This window comes from Diadema antillarum, unplaced genomic scaffold (assembly GCF_040938485.1).
Source record: "Diadema antillarum isolate AM-2024a unplaced genomic scaffold, OU_Dant_1.0 scf00000211, whole genome shotgun sequence".
Classification (NCBI taxonomy): Eukaryota; Metazoa; Echinodermata; class Echinoidea; order Diadematoida; family Diadematidae; genus Diadema; species Diadema antillarum.
The window spans coordinates 1,905,081-1,924,469 of record NW_027271100.1 but is presented as its reverse complement, the minus strand read 5'-3'; the positions used below and the strand labels follow the sequence as shown (position 1 = coordinate 1,924,469).

The window sequence follows — 19,389 nt, the reverse complement described above, 5'->3', positions numbered from 1 at the left end:
TACTGCTACTACTACTTCTACTACTACATCTACTACTATCACTACTTGCTACTACTACTACTACTACTAACTTACTGCTGCTGCTGCTGCTGCTACCGCTACTGCTACTACTACTACTACTACTACACTACTACTACTACTACTACTACTACTACTACTACTACTACTACTACTACTACTACTACTACTACTACTACTACTACTACTACTACTTCTTTTTCTACATATCTACAACTTCTATCTCTACAACTACAACTGCAACTACTATTACTGCTACCACCACTATTACTCTTATAACTACACTAAAAGGGATATTGGTGTATGGTTCTCATTTTTGCTGTGGCTACTACTGACCTCCTTCTGAAGGGTCCAGTCTTCTTGCTCGCCTGCCATGTTTGGAGTTGTTGTGTACAAACATGTTATCGGACATTGCCAGCACGTGGCCATCCACGTTGGGCGTTGATGAGATAACCACCTGCCAACAGACATATACTTGAACTTAAATTAAATTCTAAATAAGTGTAGCACACACACACAAAAAAAAAAAAAACAACCAATAAGGTGACTGCATCAATGCTCAATTAAGCCTCTGGACATTCAAATACCAAGGTCAAGTTACCCAAAATGTGACTGGTTTTAGACCACATCTACTCTGTAAGACACCACTGTTACATTCCTTATCTTTTTAATTTAATCAATCAAAGACATTCAGGAGGCCATCTTAGAAAATCCTTCACATTAGTTGATAGAATCAATAATGAGGGTGTATGAGTTTATACACTTTATAAAGAATATCCTAAAAGTCTCTCAGGACAGTAAAACTAACATTTTATATTAGTCAAAGCGAGGGAAATTTTCGAATTTTTTTTCTTAATCATCAAATTAGAATTCTATGTAATATTTAGAAATAACTAGAATAATATTCTAGTTATTTCTAAATGTTACATAGAATTCTAATTTGATGATATAGTAACTTTAGTGTCTAATAAGACTCAGCATTCTGAACTATAATTTCCAAACTTGTGAACAGTTAACTCACTGCGTTCAAACAAGCATCACAGTAACCCAAATGTATTTTCATGGCGATTCCTTCGTGTTGCCTTTTTTTTTCATGTCAACCCTTTATCTATTCTCATTTTTTTAATGCTGTGAATATTCACCTGAAATCTCCGCATGTCTCGAGGATTCCCTGCATTTTTCAAACAGTTCTGGTTGCACTTTAGGAAGAACTTGAGAAAAAATCTGAAAGTAACAAAACAGGAAAGGAAATGTATGCATTCCTTCAGTAGAAAACATAATAATTCCATTTTCCACGATGATATTCAAGTCTATTCATAGATATGTAATATAGGCACATAAACCAAAATATCTCCCTCCCACAAATAACGTTTGAAATATAAGCTCATGGTTTTATTTCATCCATGTGTCTTTCAATGATTTTTTTTTCTATATATCTTTTTTTTTTTGTATTTTGTATGCAATGAAATAAGACGTGAAGTATCATGTTGATGCTTTCTTGGGAACTCAAGTTTTTGTCGGGTAATCTTGACTTGTTTCCAAATAAAAATGTTAAGTCACTGCTATCATTTTTGGCTGTTCTTCATTTCTGGGTCTGCGATGATGGACATGACCTTTCGGAGGCAAGGATCCCGGGAGGGCGCCGTTCAAACAACTGAATCATTTCGACTTGGATTCAATTAAGTCTCAGGTGGCATCTATTATTAAAACTGTGACACCCTTTCCCCATTGTCGGAGGAGCTCCACATAAGGATGGGGTGTGCTTCAGATCGCTGAGACGATCCTAACGATGATACTGATTAATGAAATACTGGCTGGAGTTGAGGAGATAAGCTTCACAGGGACTCGTATAAAAACAAGCTGTGCTTCATCCTCGCACATGGCGTGGATCGCATCTCAATCGCGGAACTGGTCACCCTGCAGGTTATTTCAATACCGCTTAGATTTCCATCTGCTCATCTCTCGTATTCTGAATCTCGGAGTTTGGCCATCCTGCCATAAATCAAAAGTCACATGACTGTTAGCGATGTGACATTCATGTGCCACTTTTGGTAGCATCCATGAGTCCTTCCATCCATCCTTTCAGCCTGCTATGAAACCACCTGCTTGCAGTGATAGCAGTGTAATTCATATTCTACACAGGCAGGCTTTTATGTGACTTTCCCTCTCACATAGGCAGCTTCATAGGTGATGTCACACATACTCATTATGAACATGCCTAAATTTTTCAATTCCTACAATGCTTTATGGTGATGCAGTCACAGTGGGGGATCTAGGTGGGGGCACACTGGGCGTGCGCCCCCTTTATTATTTTTTTAAACAAAAGAAATAAAAAGAAAAAATAGAGGAGGCGTATGCACCTTCCCCCCACCCCCTTTATGGAATTCCTGGATCCGCCCCTGATTCACATAATCTTAAATACAGAAAGTCATTACTACCTTGTCTGGTAATTTATATGGCAACATGACATTTCAAGGAACTGTGCCATTGATAGTCGAGGCTTTGTGGCTTACAAAAGAAAGAGAAATGAAATAGCTGGCCCCTAAAATGGCTCGTAGTAAGAATATGTCTTGATGTACCTGTTTTGTTACAGGTTTCACTCATACGTCTGTTCATGTACAATAATCTGATGTCTGCATTCAATGTGGTGTGAGGAAGTGTTATTATCTTCATATCTTTTGTTAAGAAGATCATCCGAATTCAAAAGTACATGATGACAGGATGTCAAGATGGATAATTCCATGTTAGATTTCACAAATGGTATCAGGCTCATCTATGCAAAGTTCATCTTTGCAAACGTTGTGAAGAGTGACTGGTTCAATCTTTCTTTTGTTTTGGGGTTGCTGTTGTTTTTTTTTTTGCATTTCATTAATTAGCCTACACTCAATATAAAGAGCCCAAAACCTTATAGAAAGGTCCCAAAATATATTCTAAGGGTCAAACACCCTTCCTATCCCCAGTTTCCTCATGTTCATGCACCTGCACCTTTTGTATTGTAAAAGTGAATAATGGTTGTAATGCTTTCAAGCTTTACTTTTGTGTTAACCCCTGCAAACCCATCAAAACATTCCATAAGAGGAAATACAATTTATATTGCTCATTGCTTACGATAAGCCTGAATTATATCATACTAATTTGTATAATGCCATCAAAATGTAGTTTCACTTTATCTATTTTTTTCCATAAAATTTTTATTGATAAAAAAAGTTGCAGAAACTAATGAATGACATGAAATGACATTAGCATTGTTTTTCTTTGTTTAAGTAGTGACCTTTGAACTGAAACTACAACATCCTACTCCAAGTCGGTGAGAGCAGTGATACCTCCCCTCCCATCACTGTCACATCCCCCTGAATCAGACTGATGAAAGGTTACCTACTTTACCCCCTCTCCCATCCTTAGAGTTAATTCCCCCAGCTGCCCAAAGTTTTTTTGGGGTGCGTGAAAGTGGGAAATTATCCACATCTCCCCTATGGACGCATATTTACATTGCCAACTCATGACTGGAGCAAGCTTGCAGGAGTAGAGATAGAGAAGGACAGATAGTAAGCGAGAGACAAAGAGATAGATTGAAACAGAGAGAGAGAGAGATCAAGAGGAAGAAAGGAAAAGGAGAAGGAAGAGTAGAGATTACCCCCAGGTGTTGGGGGTGGAGATGGGCGAGACCGAACATCTTCATTGTCTGATGATATCAGCCACCACAGGAGCAGCAGACCAGTTTATGTAAGGGGAGGCCGGAAGATGAGCATGCACAAACCCATCCACGCACATACTCACGTACACCGTGCACCACGCACATAGACTCGAACATAATGGCACAGCTATCATGACAAAGCCTTATTCACAAGTCTTTTTCTTCATGAGAAAGGTGAATTTAAAAAAAAATAATAATCTGGTAACCAATGGTTAATCAATCAATTATTGCCTTCTGGTGCTACCTTAAATGATACCACTGGATATGATTTTAGACTACTAGTATAAAGACATAGGTAACTTGGACATGATCTGCCTAAATAGAACTTTGTGACAAAAAGAAAAGAAATAGAAAGAAGCAGGAAAACCTAAACATCTCAAGAATGAGAAGAATTCAATTACCATTTGCTCTCCTACAAACTACGGAGTAAAAAGAAAAAAAAATCACTTTCACATATCCTAATCCTAAGCCATTCATGTCATCTCACAGAGAATTGTGAATGATCACAAATTGAACCTCCTACCATAGAAAATTCAACCCTGCTGCATTTAATGGCTGAATTTGATACCGGTCTTGACATCTTGGAAGCCTGGGTATGAAGTATTCTTTTTTGATGGCTGCATATCCACAAGACATTCCTTCCAGTCCTCAGAAGATGGATAAATTCCTGCTGTCACTTCACCTCAGTACTCCTCCTCTCCTTTCTTTACTCATCTATCACTTCATCCTTCATCCATCCATCCATCTCTTCTTCCATCCATTTCTTTATCCATCCCTCTATCAGTTCTCCCTGCTTACCAGCATTATGCTCGATGCTAGGCATCTCCTCTTCCTCCTCACCATTATTCTCCTCCCCTTTGCTGTTGCCTCCGGCAACCAGTGATATGCACTGTATCTGTTTACATCGCCATTACTGAAAATTAATGAGATTTTCTCCACTGTTCTCTGATTTCTTTCTTGTTGGATCAGTACCCGGGTCAGATCTAAATCTCATTCAAATTTCATTGCAAATGGGAGATTTTTTTCCCCCCTCCCCTCCATAAAATGTTCTGGAACTCCACTCCACTCTGACCATATCCAGATGACTGTGTGCATGATAATGATTGGATGGTTTAAAGAGATATTTTCTACCCTTTGTCACATTGTGTGTCTAAAATTGCAAGAAAATGCGGGAGGATGCTCTCAGTGTAAAAGATGAAAGCTTGATAGAAGCCTTGTAATGACATGGAATTAAAATGCCCTGCAAGCAGAATAAGCGAGATGACACAAAAGATATAGTTAAAATTTGACTTCATTTGCATCCATCTGGTTTCTTCCAAACGAACCTGGACTTATCACAAGAGTCGGAGGGGCCAGGGGCGTGAATATTTTAAAGGCTGCTTCAAGCAATACACGAAATCTGATACATGGGGCTAAGAGAGGTGCCTCCGACACATCGGAAAGTCTGCTTAAGCTTGCAAATGAGTTTTAGCCTCTCCCGGTTATCTTGGAAATCGAGTTTGGAGGATTTTTGCACCGTCTGACTTCCATTATTTAAGATGCGCGCTGATTTTTTTTTTTCAATGAGAATATAATGAGTTCCCATTTTGCTCCCAGCCTTTTGGAGAGGAAAGGGTGGATATTTAGTCTCCCTATCAAAATATCTTCATTCAGCAAATGCATCGTAGATTTGAATGGAGTGTCTCCTCTTGAAGTTGGACTTACATCAAGTACACCCAATCCAAGTGGGTTTGATATTTTTCCACAGATGCAATATAATGCATAAAGAGGTTATAATGAGCTACATGAGACACCTGCTTAAACCAGGTGATAGAACTTTACCTGTCGTTCAATATGCTCCTTATAACTCTAGAGGAATCAAATTCAGATTAATAACTCATGAAACAACACACATAGATGCCGGATGTATCAGGACGCAGGTCTACAGACAACCTTTTGAAGAACTCATTTTCATAACAACTAAAAATATAATATCATTTGCATATTTGCTAGAAAGAATATTCCACTGTTATAATATACTAAAAGTAAAATTTTGGTGTATCTTTTAATTGCCTGTGTCCCTTTACCACTAAAATATACAGAGAAAAATTTTGAGATCCTTCCACGTCGCACTCAAACCCATAAATCGTGTCTCCACTGATATGCTCTCTGACGATAAATCCCCGTTTTTAATGGAACCTGCAGACCAGTAACCCGGGCGCTGACGAAATATTCACCGGCACTTTGATTGCAATAAAAAGCAGATAAGCTGGATGATTGTTGTTATTCCTTACACGTTAACTCAAGAGGGGTCCCTCCTTCTAGCAATAAACAAGCCATTCCTACCCTGTGTCCTAGCAGAAGAGAATTTGATACTTTAATGGTTAATGTAGTTCCTGTAATGGGAAAGGCTCTCTTGCCATCTGTCTTCATATGGCAGAGCTAGATGGTATAGGCCACTTCAAACTCGCTGCTCTCATCTTGAACCTCCTCATGTGAGATGTATACATTATCCTGTCACAAATGCTTCTGATTGTCACAGTATTCAACCTCCCCCCTCCCCCCCCCCCCCCCCCCCCCCCCCCCCCCCCCCCCCCGGAAAAAGGGGGGAGAACTACGATCATTGCTAGTACAGTATACGGCACGGACAGCGAGCACTTTTGCATGGGCAGGGTACATGAAGCATGTCATAAGCGAAACAGCGCAGACACTTTTTCCCCCTCCATTACTAGGCTCCCCAGCAGTGGTGTAAGGTGTTAGATTTATGGAAATTGCAGGAGATAAAGAGACAATGAAAAGCAAAGGTATAGAATGCATGGTGGTAGAGCAGAGAGTGGCGCACAAGTACCTCCAACGTCTGATGAATTTTGAATGAAGCATTATGGGAAGTCAGGCTTCGTTTATTATCAAATTACAGCGAAGGGAAAATGAGAAGAGAGAGTGAGCATAGAGTTTTGAGGTTTCCTTGTCGCTGTTAATTCACCACTTTAATTCATCATAAATCACTCTCGAAAACTTAAGATGGATTAGGCGCCGAGATGCTCTAAGCACTGCAGGTCAATATCGTCTCTGATAGAAGGGGGGGGGGGGGAGAGCGATGCAGTGTTCCACCTCACAAGAACACTGATGATCATGACATAGATGACAAAAGACGAAACGCAGAAGAGGAAAAGCGATTAAGTAGGAGAAAGTATTAAGAACGACTATATCATGTCTATGTCAGCGCTTCAACTTGCAGAGCTCTGAGATGGAGAGGGCCATGGCTCGACTCGATGTGTGGAAACTCGAAAAATACACAAGACTATTATGGGGTGAATTTGAGTGAGGGCGTGATGTATCTCCTGCCTGACTAGCCTCGATATGAATATCCTCACGCCTGGCCGACCTGGGGGCAGGGAGAATACATCAAGTGTGTCCGTTTCCCCTTCTTGCAGATAAAGCTCTGTGAAATTAAAAATAAACAGATTTCCTGATCACCACACCTTGCAGGGATGATGGGGCATGTCACACTCTGCCACTTCATCCAGTTATCTTACCCTCTGCTAACCAGAAACGCCATCAAAGACAGCAAGCAATCGGCTTCGGCTCCGCTGATGGGTATACCCAAAGCATTTTCCATAGAGGCCACGGGAGAAAAGATAACACATCTGGAATTATTTTTACCATTTAACCGTGGATAACTGCAGTTCATTCAATGATGTCAAGAGATCACTGACAATATTCAAGGAGATAAAGGCCTTGGTACCTATTTCAAATATTTCATGATTTACAATCATTATCTTGACTTCACATCAATGTATCAATTTTTTTTTTTGATAGAGTCATGAAGCTTATTACCAAGCTAAACAAAGGAATTCTCGGCACTTCTAAAAACACAGAAGAAACGCTTATCAATTCATCACTTTCAATTGACACAAAATCCTGTTTCTGAGGAAATGAACCTTTAAAGCTGAGAGGAGGGCTATATCGCTGCATGAGTCTTCCTTCATAACTGCACGGTGAAATGGAATATGCTTCACCCTGGCAACAAAATCTGGAGCAGATGGTCCAAATTTTAAGGTCCAAAATCCCTACTTAGGGCTGCGTCATGCATCAGTGGTTGGCAATTCAACAGAGTCAGAGCTCTGATATTTGGGGGGGGGGGGGGAGGGTAGGGGAGGGCAGGCTTTCAACTTTGGTAGAACCCCGATGAGAGCGGAAAAGAGGCACCCACCATCAACTTTTCAAGCAGCCAGCAAGCAAAGCATGTTAAAGCTTGGGTTTGCTTGGACTCACTCATCGCGCTCTACATGATTTCTTCATATCGTCAAACACAGAATATGCTATCATAATTTCATGAAGCTATTACATGCTCCAATTCATGCTCACTGTGATCAACATGGAGGCAGAGATATAATGTTTTTTGCCATTGTTCTTTGTAAATACGACATCCTTGGCTTTGTGACATCTTGTTACCTTTTCCCTGTGTTGAAAAATAGCATAAACCTGAAGAAATGCTAGAACCCACTTTACATAATATGCAAAGCCAATGCAGACTTGATAAAAACACCATCATGGACTTTGGCTAAAGACACAAAACTGATGCAAACTACTTGGTAGCCCAGATTATTAGAACAATGCAAATTGATGTAAAGGACACCATTTTTCCAATCATGACATCTTGAAAAGAAAGTAAGTTAATCTCTGCAAGAAGGTAAATGGGAGGATTTTTAGAGACCATTGTATTACCTCCTCATCTCTTTGCAATACATGGGTGCTGCTAGTATCCCTGTTTGGTGAAAACGTGTATAACTTTAAAATTCTACAACTTTCTTATTGAAGGTCTAATTTTGATGAAATCTCTGCCTTTCTGTTTGTTTTTTACTCTATTCATCTAGGCCAACATGAACACGGAATGGCTTCACATTTTGAAGAAACCACAAACCATTGTCAGGTATTACTGCTCTCGGCCACAATAGCTGCACTGTGATAGTGTTGGTACAGTGAAAATAGTGACATTTTTACATTTAATTTCATGTAGGTGTAGAGTTGTTCGGCTTTATGCAGAGTTGTTAAAGCCTCCCTCATTCATAGTTTGGACTCTTTGGAAGAAACACAAATGTTCCTTCCACAACCAAGTCATCATTTTGATAACTAAAGTAATATTTTGGTGAGAAATTTGACTTATCCCAACACAGCTTATAAGCAACATAAAAGTATTCTCAAAACACAAACACACTATGAATTAATGAAAGAATTTTCTTTAAGAATGGTTGATATTCTGCAAATTTAGTCTTCATCCTTCCACATTAGTAAAATGTCCCATTTAAATGTTATCCGAGGTATTCATGGTTTTGTGCTCATTCATTTTAAATTCTGATCATTTGTTTTTGTAAGGTATTGACACTGAATAGAAATAATGTAAATGTTGAAAATGAAATTAAAGATGGTCTATTTCTTCAATTGCACTGAGAAAAAAAAAAATGGTAAGCATGGAAACAAGAAAATACCAGAGATACAATGAGAGTCAGTCAAGTTTATGCAGCATTTTGCGCCAGTTTTATCTGCTCTCCCAGTAGACTTGGGTAGAAATGGCATGTTTGCAAACAAACCCAGTAACCTAGGCATTGCTGGACTACTCTTGGGCCCCCTGAAAAGACAACACCAGACTATCCTCAGAGACACTACCAGTCTGAGGAGTAACCTGTGACAGAGATAATTTCTCTGGCAGAACACTGGGAGAAGAACATCCACGGAGTGGTGATGACGGGGGTGCTGGTAGTGATGATGATGGTGGTGGTGGTGGTGGTAGTAGTAGGATGGGGTGGGGTGCTTGTGGAAAAGACATGAGATGGGGTGTGCATTAAAACAGTATGTTGAATATGAAATTAAGATCGACTCGGGACTGATCAAATTTTTATGAGCCGTGGCAGCAGATTGATATCATAGACTCCTCGCCAGGTCATTGCCGGAGTGACGAAGGGACGGAGTTACGTCTCTGGAGGAAATTATATTTCATTTTCACAGCAAGTGGCGAGAAACTCGAGGAGAAATCTGACCACTCCGCATGGTTGTGGAGTGCTCTTTGATTGCGGGTAGTGGATGGCAAGGCACTGGATTGGCTGGTTTAACTGGTCTGCCACTATTGATCTTTCCATTAGAGATTTTGCAGGGGTAATAGTACCCCCCCCCCCCCCCTTGAACTGAAAGCACTTGAAGGAAAGCCGGATTTGGGATGGCCTATGCAGCCACCCTCGATTTGTCATGTTTTGGACCAAATACGCTTCAAGTAGGAACACCCTGACACTACGTGCATCGTTTTCCCGTGGCTTGCTGATGAACAGGGATGCCCAAATGTCTGCCATATAACGAGAGAAGCTTTAACAGATCCATCTCCATGGTGACATCATATCAGAAGGCTAATATAGAGACTAGCTGTCATCTGAGAGGACGTAGGCTGGAGCTATGACTGTGCAAACATTATGTCATACCCACAATCCAAGCCACAAGGGGAGAAACACATCACCCCCCAAAACACCAACACCAGCTAAATTCCTCACCACGCACCACACAAATCACAGTGGACCCCAAGCAGATTACGATTACATCTACTGCTAAGTTGTAAACCATAGACACGAAGCTATATTCCCCTGATCATAGACGGCATGATTTCCCCCACCAACATCCCAAGCCAGGGAATGACGGGCAGTCCCCATTACAGCTGATGTGTGCGCCCGATGCCAGCATTTCACGATCCTTCCAATTCTTCATCTTTTTCCCCCTCCGATTCCAGCAGTTTTCTTGCAGGGAGGAGAGAGGAAGGAATGAACGGACAGAGGAGGCTATTGATTACAAAATGTTCTTGGCAGCGATGATCCTGCCATTACCGACTAATGTACCTTGTAATGACACAGGGTATGAATGAAGGCCCACACTGAATCCATCAAGCCACGGCAAGTCGGTGAAAGGGGCTCTCAGTACCCACGAGAATTCACAAATGACTAGTTACTCCTTAAAGCCCAGCTACGTAGAGAGGTTTTAGGCAATCAAGTCTACTGGCCATCAATAGTGGGCAAAGACTCAGCCTGCAGGATCAATCTTTTAATTTCTATGCCATTAGCGTTAATTTCCACTTTCAATCAAGAGCGCACCTTTTCAGCTGACAGCTATTGTACAGATCTATCCTTAATTTTTCTATCAAAAGCCAACACAGCTCAATCGCCTACAACGGAATGCAGTGCAGTGACTCCCAACAGTTCATAGCAAATCCCTTCCACTATCATTGGGAAAAAAATCCTCAATCACAAGAAAAAAGATCATTTTCCACTTTGACTGGCATTATCAGCTCCTGTACTTTCTCTTTCCCTCCCTTCTAATTTGATTACAAACACTATGGTATTATATTTTTTTGCTCTCTATTGTTGACGAGAAATATAAATCCTAAAATCAGCATAATTGGATAGATTGCTGTTTCCGTAGCCATCATCAAATATATTCTGATGAGGTATCTATTCATGCATACTGGTGATTTTATTCATATTTATTTCCTGAGGCATGTAATATAGCAATAAAGATAGCAATAATGTATTTCTTTATGCCATCACATGCAAATACATTATTGCAGCACTGTGTTATTCAGTGTACTCGAGAAGAAAATTTTGCATTGAAAAATGAACAAAAAAAAAAAACAGTCACAATTCATTCACAGAATGAAATGCACATTGAATTTCACAAATACCTGACTTTTGATTTTGCTTCAACAATGACTTCTTGAACTTTTTGCAAGCATGATAGTACCTTCATTCACAATTCCTGTATTTGATCATAAGCATGCGACAATTGCATGCTATCCAATTTCTTATTTCTTAAACCAACTAGTTGTAATTATATACAAAGCTTACGAACTATGGGCTACATTTAGGCGAAATATATATTTCATACAAGAAATGTATAATGTTTGTCCAAATGTGAAAATTCCCTAAATGTTGTTGTTTTTGCAATACTACTCCACAATGAAATTTTGTCAACTTCTAATCTATTCTGTACCTGAAGTGACAGGTAGAACAAACGATTAATTGAGTGACAACTAAAGATGCAACATATTTAAAGAACAATAGAGAAATGGAAGAAATGCAAGCAAATCGTTGTGTGTGTGTGTGTGTGTGTGTGTGTGTGTGTGTGTGTGTGTGTGTGTTTGTGTGTGTGGTTCTCTCCACTGAGATTTTTTTTCCAATGTCTGCCATTCATAATGTCAATCACACTCAACGTGCCCCTTCCCCCACTCAAATTTCATAATCCATATTGACACTTTCGATTGAAAAGGGCTGTAAAAAATGTGGAGAACCAAGCACTCAGAGAGATGGACAGGTTACCAAGCCATGACCAATCTTCTCCTTTCTTCTTTTTTTTTCTTCTTTTTTTTTCCCCTCCTCATTCACTTTGGACCAATTTGCTGAATAGTTGCACAAAACAAACCAACATTTCATGAAATGAATGCCATCAATAAGTTAATGTGAATATTACATTTTCACTACAAATTATATAAGGGGACAGTACTTATTCTTGCAACAATACAAATAATAGTTTGTTATCATCTTACTTAGATTTCCAGTGACAAATATAGGCACAAGCATTCAGTTGATATAGGCCCAAATACACAATTTCTTTTTTTCTGATGGCTTTATTCCACTATGTTTTGATAAATATTTACTTCATAGGATATCAAACACTGATACAAATGGACTAACCAACAGGAAAATAGTCAATAAAATATACAAGTATTATGCTAACAGTTGTTTCTTGAGATACCAGTAGTGGTACATCTTAAGTAGGAAATCAAGCATAAATGGTCAAGGAGAGTATTATGTTTGCACTAGTATTGCCATTTTGTTGACATAATGTAATAAACACATATTTGCATACTTTAAGATGCACACACATAATTAAAACATATACTTATGTGTGTATGCATATTCATGTATGTGTATGAATAGGTGAGTGTGTATGTATGCATGTAAGAATGTATATGTATGAGTGTCCTGATAACAGTAGGTCTGAAAGATTCTATTTTACTGTAAATACACAAATCTCACAATGAAGTGTTGTATACACAATGACTGCAAGATTGCATAAGTGTTCCACAAAGGAGCTACACACAAGGCCAAAATGGCAAAGAATATTTGGGTTGACCTCTCCCGGTTGAACCAGATCCCCTTCTAAAGGAAGAGAGAAGGCTTGGGGGACAAAAACCTACAGAGACAGGCGAGATGAAAGAAGCTGGCGGTAGAGAGCCAACATGGAGGGGGAGACGAGAGGCGCTACGTCAAACAGACAGGAAGAGAACAAATATTGATCTCCGGGCACAATGGTGAGCGGCTCCTCTTTTTGAAAACGGAAAGTCAAATGGGCGATATGGCACGGAATGAAACAATCATACTCCAGGCCATGGTGTCACAGATGCTGGTTTGATTTTGAACTAAACACACACACATACAAAATGACAACACTGGTACTAATAGAAAAGGACAGAATAGAAATAAAGAAAACAACATATTTGAACCTCTCCATCTTCTTCTCCTGAGGCTTGCGTTCATCTTGGTTGTCGTACTCCAAGTGTCAGGTGCAACTGGGATGTCTTACATCTTGAGGGCCAAACGGGAGCTGGAGGGGGATTACAGCCACATTTTCCTCCAACCTGAGACCAGACATACTCGGGGCTGCTGGCAGAACTTGAGAGTGAGTGCCCCCTGAAAGGACCTGGGGTCAAAGGTCTAAACTCCAGACACACTACTCCATAGATGTAGAAATGATATGCTTCCATCACCATTTTTCTTATTAAAAAAAAGGAAATGTGTAATAATATATGACGTGAAAGCTTTTAGCATATATCAACATAAGTGCATATTGGTCATTGTACGGCACATAAGTAAGACTAACAATGTGGCAAGAATTAGCGGGCTGGCTCGGCCGAACATCCAGCCAGGGATGCCTGTTTGCCTTCACATCAAAGGCTGAACAAATACAGCCGCGGCGGTTTATACAGACCACCGACCCGTACACTTCTCAATTGTGTCAATCATACAGCCCCAGCGCAAGGTGTGAACCCCCCAAGTTCATTCTACTTTTTCTGTACTGGAGTGAACCCTGAGGCGATGTGTAGTCTTGCTCCTAGCCACAGGCGAATGGCCACTACCATGTCTCCCCCTTCCCACTCTGCCAGCCCCCTTCTCCGCATGGTACCCATGAACCAACACCAATTTCCAGGGGTGACCAAGCATACCTCTGCATTCATTCGCCTGGCTGGTTCCAGTCTGTGCATTTGAAGCCCATGGTGTACCCCACACACGAGGGGATGGTGTTACTCAAATGGCAGACTTCCACCCACTCCAGAATCACAGAAAAGGTGACAATTGGACAGCATCATCACAAGAACTGTTTTGGTATCAATGAAATTATAATCCATGAATTCCCATGAACCTATATCATTAGTTCATAAAATGAACATAATTTGTATTTATTCCTCAGAGCTGAGGAATAACACACAATTCTGATGAAATATCATTGTGGAATGACATTCACTGTTAAAAGTTATATGTCTTGACAGTGAAGTTCAAATACAAATATGAAATAGACCACTTGCATAAGATTGTGCACAAAGGCCACAAGGGACCCTAAAAATCATAAGTCAATCAAAATTTGAATATCATATGGAGGTTTAAAAAAGGTCATTCCAAGCTGCTTTGTACTGAATTTTTTTTTTTAAAGAGCTAAGAGTATCAGTATCACTTAACATATGGGAATTATTACAAATTTTATTTATTTATATACTTTTTTTTGGGGGGCGGGAGTATTGAATTATTGGTATCACATTGCAGAGGTTGATCTCCTCTACATCATGGTGTCAATTTTAAATCATTTTAATTTTTCAAAAAAAAAAATTAAAAATCGAAACCATAAGGGCACAATTTTACCTGATATTTGGAACAATGCTTATAAATCTACCAACTTTTGATTAAGTAAACTTTAAATTTCATAAAAATTGACTGTCTTGTTTTGATAACAATGCTCAAATCTTAGAATGCAACAGTGCCCTTCTGGCTCTCAGTTGATGATATGTATCACTGGCAGAGGTTTTTTTTGTGGGCATATCCTAGTAATCTGAAGAAAAATGGCAGAAACATTATTTCTTAATATATGGCACGTATTTAGATATTCATTTGGCCACATAAGTGATGTTGAGGGTATTATGAATCTACACAAGTCAACATGCACTAGCAATGTATAGTTGGTTCCTTTACGAGAGACACCTCTCAACCCAGCATTTTCTCCAGAACACTGGGATCATGTGAGCCTTATTGGCTGCTACAGCCTCCATTCAACCTCCAAGGAATTGTGGGAATGAAGGTCAAAGGTGACAAACCTGAGATGAAGTCAGAGGGTTTCCATGTCTAACCCCTACATATGAAGATGAATGGAATATGCTGGTGGTGCTGATAACATCACAGCCAATTTCCCCATCAGAAAGGGAGGAATGGAATCAATTATAGAAAATGGAGTCATAGTGGCCAAGACACTTACTAAGCTGTCAATCAAATTGTAACTCTCTTAAATCAGGCTGAACTGTTTTAACTGGTTAAAATATGAAATTAATGGTAGCTTTTGAAATCTGGGCTTTTTACTTGCACACTATTACAAGCAAGATAATGCCAACTTTTTTGATCAAATTCACAGGGGATCTAATATTTGGTAATGATTTTTATATTCTAATCTTGAAAACTCTGCATTCATCATTTTGATGGCTGTGAAATTTTTTCACTCTTAGTTAGATAAACAAAAAAAAAACCCACCAATAAATGTCATTTTGTTATTCAATTTTTATATTAGAGTATACTAAATCAGTGTTTTTCCTACTACAAAATATCAGTTCTTAGAAAAAAGCAAAACAAAACACACATCATAAATGAAACGAATTGATATCTATTTTTCCCACCTAGATTTGAAACTTTTTACTCCCTAGAATTTCTATGTTGATAATCTCATTTCTTTAGTAAGACTTTACATTGAGTCATCCTAAAATGTCTAACTCAAACTGACCCTTCTTGCACCTTTTCTCAGACATCAAAGAACTACTATGGCTGTTACGTTTGTTTAGAGTATCTAAATGTGAGTAAAATTTCACACTTTTCTCACAAAAAACACAATAAGAATGGGGGGGGGGGGGAGAACCCCCAGATGAGGAGAAAATTGTATGCGGGAGAATCCGTTTGAGCCCTCCGTGATTTTTGCACCGCCCTGCTCAATTCAGGAAGTGATAAGGAAGAGAGGTGGGGGAAATTGAGCTTTCCTTTGCCTGCCACACCAACTCCATAGCTCTGACGTGTCAGCACCCACATCAGCCTAGAGCTGTCACAGCTACAGACAGACCAGAAAGGCAGAGACCATAGAGTCCCCTGCATCGCTAAGTACTGGTGCCAAACACATAAATGGCAACCCCATCACCTTCTGTGCAAACATCTTTTTATTTGATTTGTCCTTTTTTTATTTTACAGAATAATACTTAAATTGAGCATTGCTTTTGTCACTCGTGTAATATAGCAATAATTTTGTTTTATGTAAAAAAAATGCCATTCTTTTTCGTATAAATATGATTCAGTCAATAAGCCAGTTCGGAGTTAGCTCATGGGCACATTGGTACGAATGACCTTTCTTTTTTTCTCAGTTGGTTAGGGGCACTTCACTCGTTTTCAGAGCGACATAATGCATAAGCTTTACGTAACAATTTATGGGATTCATCAATCCCGTTCAAACAAAGAATAAACTTGTGTAGACCAGATGAGCAGAATGATCTGTCAATTCACACTTAAGAAAGCATCCATTTCATTATTTTGCATTGGATGTATTGACAATCTCTTTCTATTGATATTGCCAAATACCTCTTTTTGCTGTCAGGTGGATGTGCTGGCAAGCGGCATTTATAAGGATTACATGAATAATCATTACATGACAGATGCTTATCCCAGTAAATTTAAAAACCAACATGCCTGATGGTCCGAATGACCTTGTTTCTGCTCATGCGCAAAGTGGAACTCTGAACTGGCTTATTCATATCATTCATGTGGTTAAAAATCAAATGGCAAATGATATTAGTATCCCCCTGCAACTACATTTTCTGTTTTCTCAAACTTTCATTAATTATGAACATGCTTTGAACTGACAACATTTTGTGAGAAAAATTTATTTTGAGCTTCATAGAATTGCTTGTAGAGACTTTCATACACAACAATTTGTTTCAATTCTTTACTCTCAAGGAAACAAAATTTAAAATCTTTATAACAATGAATATGATTTATCCTTATCATCCATAAAAATTAGGTATGATTAAGATCAATCTTAGACTATGCTTCTAAAATGCACAATCAGATAAACACTTGGCTAGCATTCCAGTTGGCCTAGATTTAATGAAAGTTCATACACGGACAACTGGTGCAATCAGATTTATAATGCACACTAATATATTCATATTTGATAATATACAATGTAGGACCTATGTTATAAATGTTCATCTTAATGTTTTGTTAAATAATATCATAGCTCCTTTCAAATATAAGTTTTATTTCTTACAGAAGGCAATATATAACAGAATTTAATCAAACAACTACATAGGCCTACTTCTGATGCTAGTTCAAATTCTACCTAATTACAGAGTTTCAAGGGGGAACCAAAATCATGCAGAAGAGCATGTCCAACTTTAAGGGGATGGCACGTTATGGTTGAGATTCAGTTTCAGGTTTATAATTTTTGTGAGATAATGAGAAACCTCTTATGAAATATGAAAAAGCATACAATTCTAAGAGTAATTCAAAGTTAATTTGATAAAATAGGTTTTGAAATAGCTGAGATATATCCAAAAAGGAAGAGGTCCTAAAAGGTGGGACCTGCCTTTTATTAGGACCACTTTGCTTTACTTTTTTGATATCTCAGTCATTTCAAATAGATTTTCATCAAATAAACTTTGAATTCCTTTTAGAATTGTATGATTTTTAATACTTTATAAGTGGTTTCTAATTATCTTGCAAAAAGTTAAAATCTGAACCCCAATCTCAATCAAAAGTATACCATCCCTTTAAGAAATGATGACAAGAATTTTGAGAAGTCAGTGACTCACACTAGACTCCCTTCATATTTGGCCCATATCAACAAGAAAACTGAGTGGCCAGGCAAATCAAAACCATCTTGAGACTTGGGATTATCTGGGAAGGCTGCAATACTTTTTTTTTAAAGGGGGGGGGGGGGGAGGCAGGGAAGGACCATTACTTGGGGGTGAAATAAGGGGCAAAGAGGTTCATATCATCATCAGACGCCTTAGCATAGGGCAGGGGGACTCGAGCAATACCCCCTTTCACCGTACTATGTAATTTTAGTCCATTTGCGGCTGTCAGAGGTTAGACAAACATGTTTGATGAATGATTATCTTTACAGAAGTGGAATATCTCCTCCCCTCCTCCCGAGAAAAAAAAAATGGAATATGCAGCCATGAATTTGGTTGGTTGTATCGTATTGTATTTTTCAAAAGGGGTGTGACTACATATCAAATCTGACCAATTGCATTCTTAACGTGGATTTTTGCTTGACAGGATGATTAATTGTGTTGTTGGATGAGACAAAGGAAAAATAATGAAGGGGTGGGTTGGGGGGAACAGAAGTTGCAGGGACAGAGGGCGGCAAAGTGGCCTTTGATGTCTAAACTTCAAATTAAACTCTTATTCAGAAGAAAAAAAGTTTCAAATTCGATTCTGATTTGGAGTGGAGATACTCCAGTACTGAAATTCCAGAGTCTGGTTGAAGGGGGCTGCATAACTTTCTTGCGATGACAGATCGAGCTTGAAGTGGAAGAGTCCGGCCTCAAAACCATAAACCTACGACCCACGAGGATCTATTTCCTATGCGTCACTCATCGACAGAAAACTTCCAAGAAAAAAAAATGGGGGTGGGGCTACGGAAGTGAAGTGAGTCGAGCTCTGAACGCAAAACCCTTGGCAATGGAGACCAATTGCCGGGTGTTGTTGGGGACAAAATCAGCAGGCCAAGAATTCCACATTTGTTCAAACGACGAACGATTCCTCTCGATCCATATCAGACAGAGAGGGAGAGAGGGGGAGAGGGAGCGGGTTGGGGGTTTGGAATTGTTACAAGCCATTTGCCTCACGGCCAAGTTGGTGGGTTCAAGAACATTTGAGCTGGTGTTGGTTGTCAGTGTGTCCTCAAGCAACCTTCCTGGAGTCTTACACACCTGTCTTTGAAAGCGATTTATGTGTCCCTCCTATGGACTGCTTTCTTAACCCTTCACGTTGCCCTCTTGGCTATCAACCTCTACGCCTTCTATTGCCATGACCCATTTACTTTCAGCTGGCTCAGATCTATTCAGAACACGGGAGAAGACAGACTTTCTGCCTTACAGAGAGCGTGACTGGACAAGACCATATTTCTTCTCCTTTCATCACTAGCAGACAGGCATATATAACTCCTCTTTGTTCCTACACAAATAAATAAACATGACATGGCACACACAGACCTTTACTGAGGAAGTAAACCCAAGAGAATATATGTCTGCTCTAGGGTAGCAGCTTTGCATTCATATCCTATACAAATTTCCTTCCTTCTGTCCTTGCAAAACAAAACATAACAAAACAAAACAAAGCAAAACTCACTTACATCTCCAA

General features: G+C 39.3%; 1 protein-coding gene across 1 annotated transcript in view; it reads right to left on the bottom strand.

Annotated features, from left to right (window-relative positions):
- LOC139724341 (transcription factor COE1-like) overlaps positions 1-19,389 on the bottom strand; it is a 148,188-nt gene that overhangs the window by 15,233 nt on the left and 113,566 nt on the right. The window contains exons 7-8 of the mRNA XM_071635492.1: positions 1,161-1,242; positions 355-475 (exon numbers count right to left, since the gene is read on the bottom strand). Of these exons, the coding sequence (XP_071491593.1) occupies positions 355-475; positions 1,161-1,242 (203 nt within the window). The remainder of the gene's footprint in view (positions 1-354; positions 476-1,160; positions 1,243-19,389) is intronic.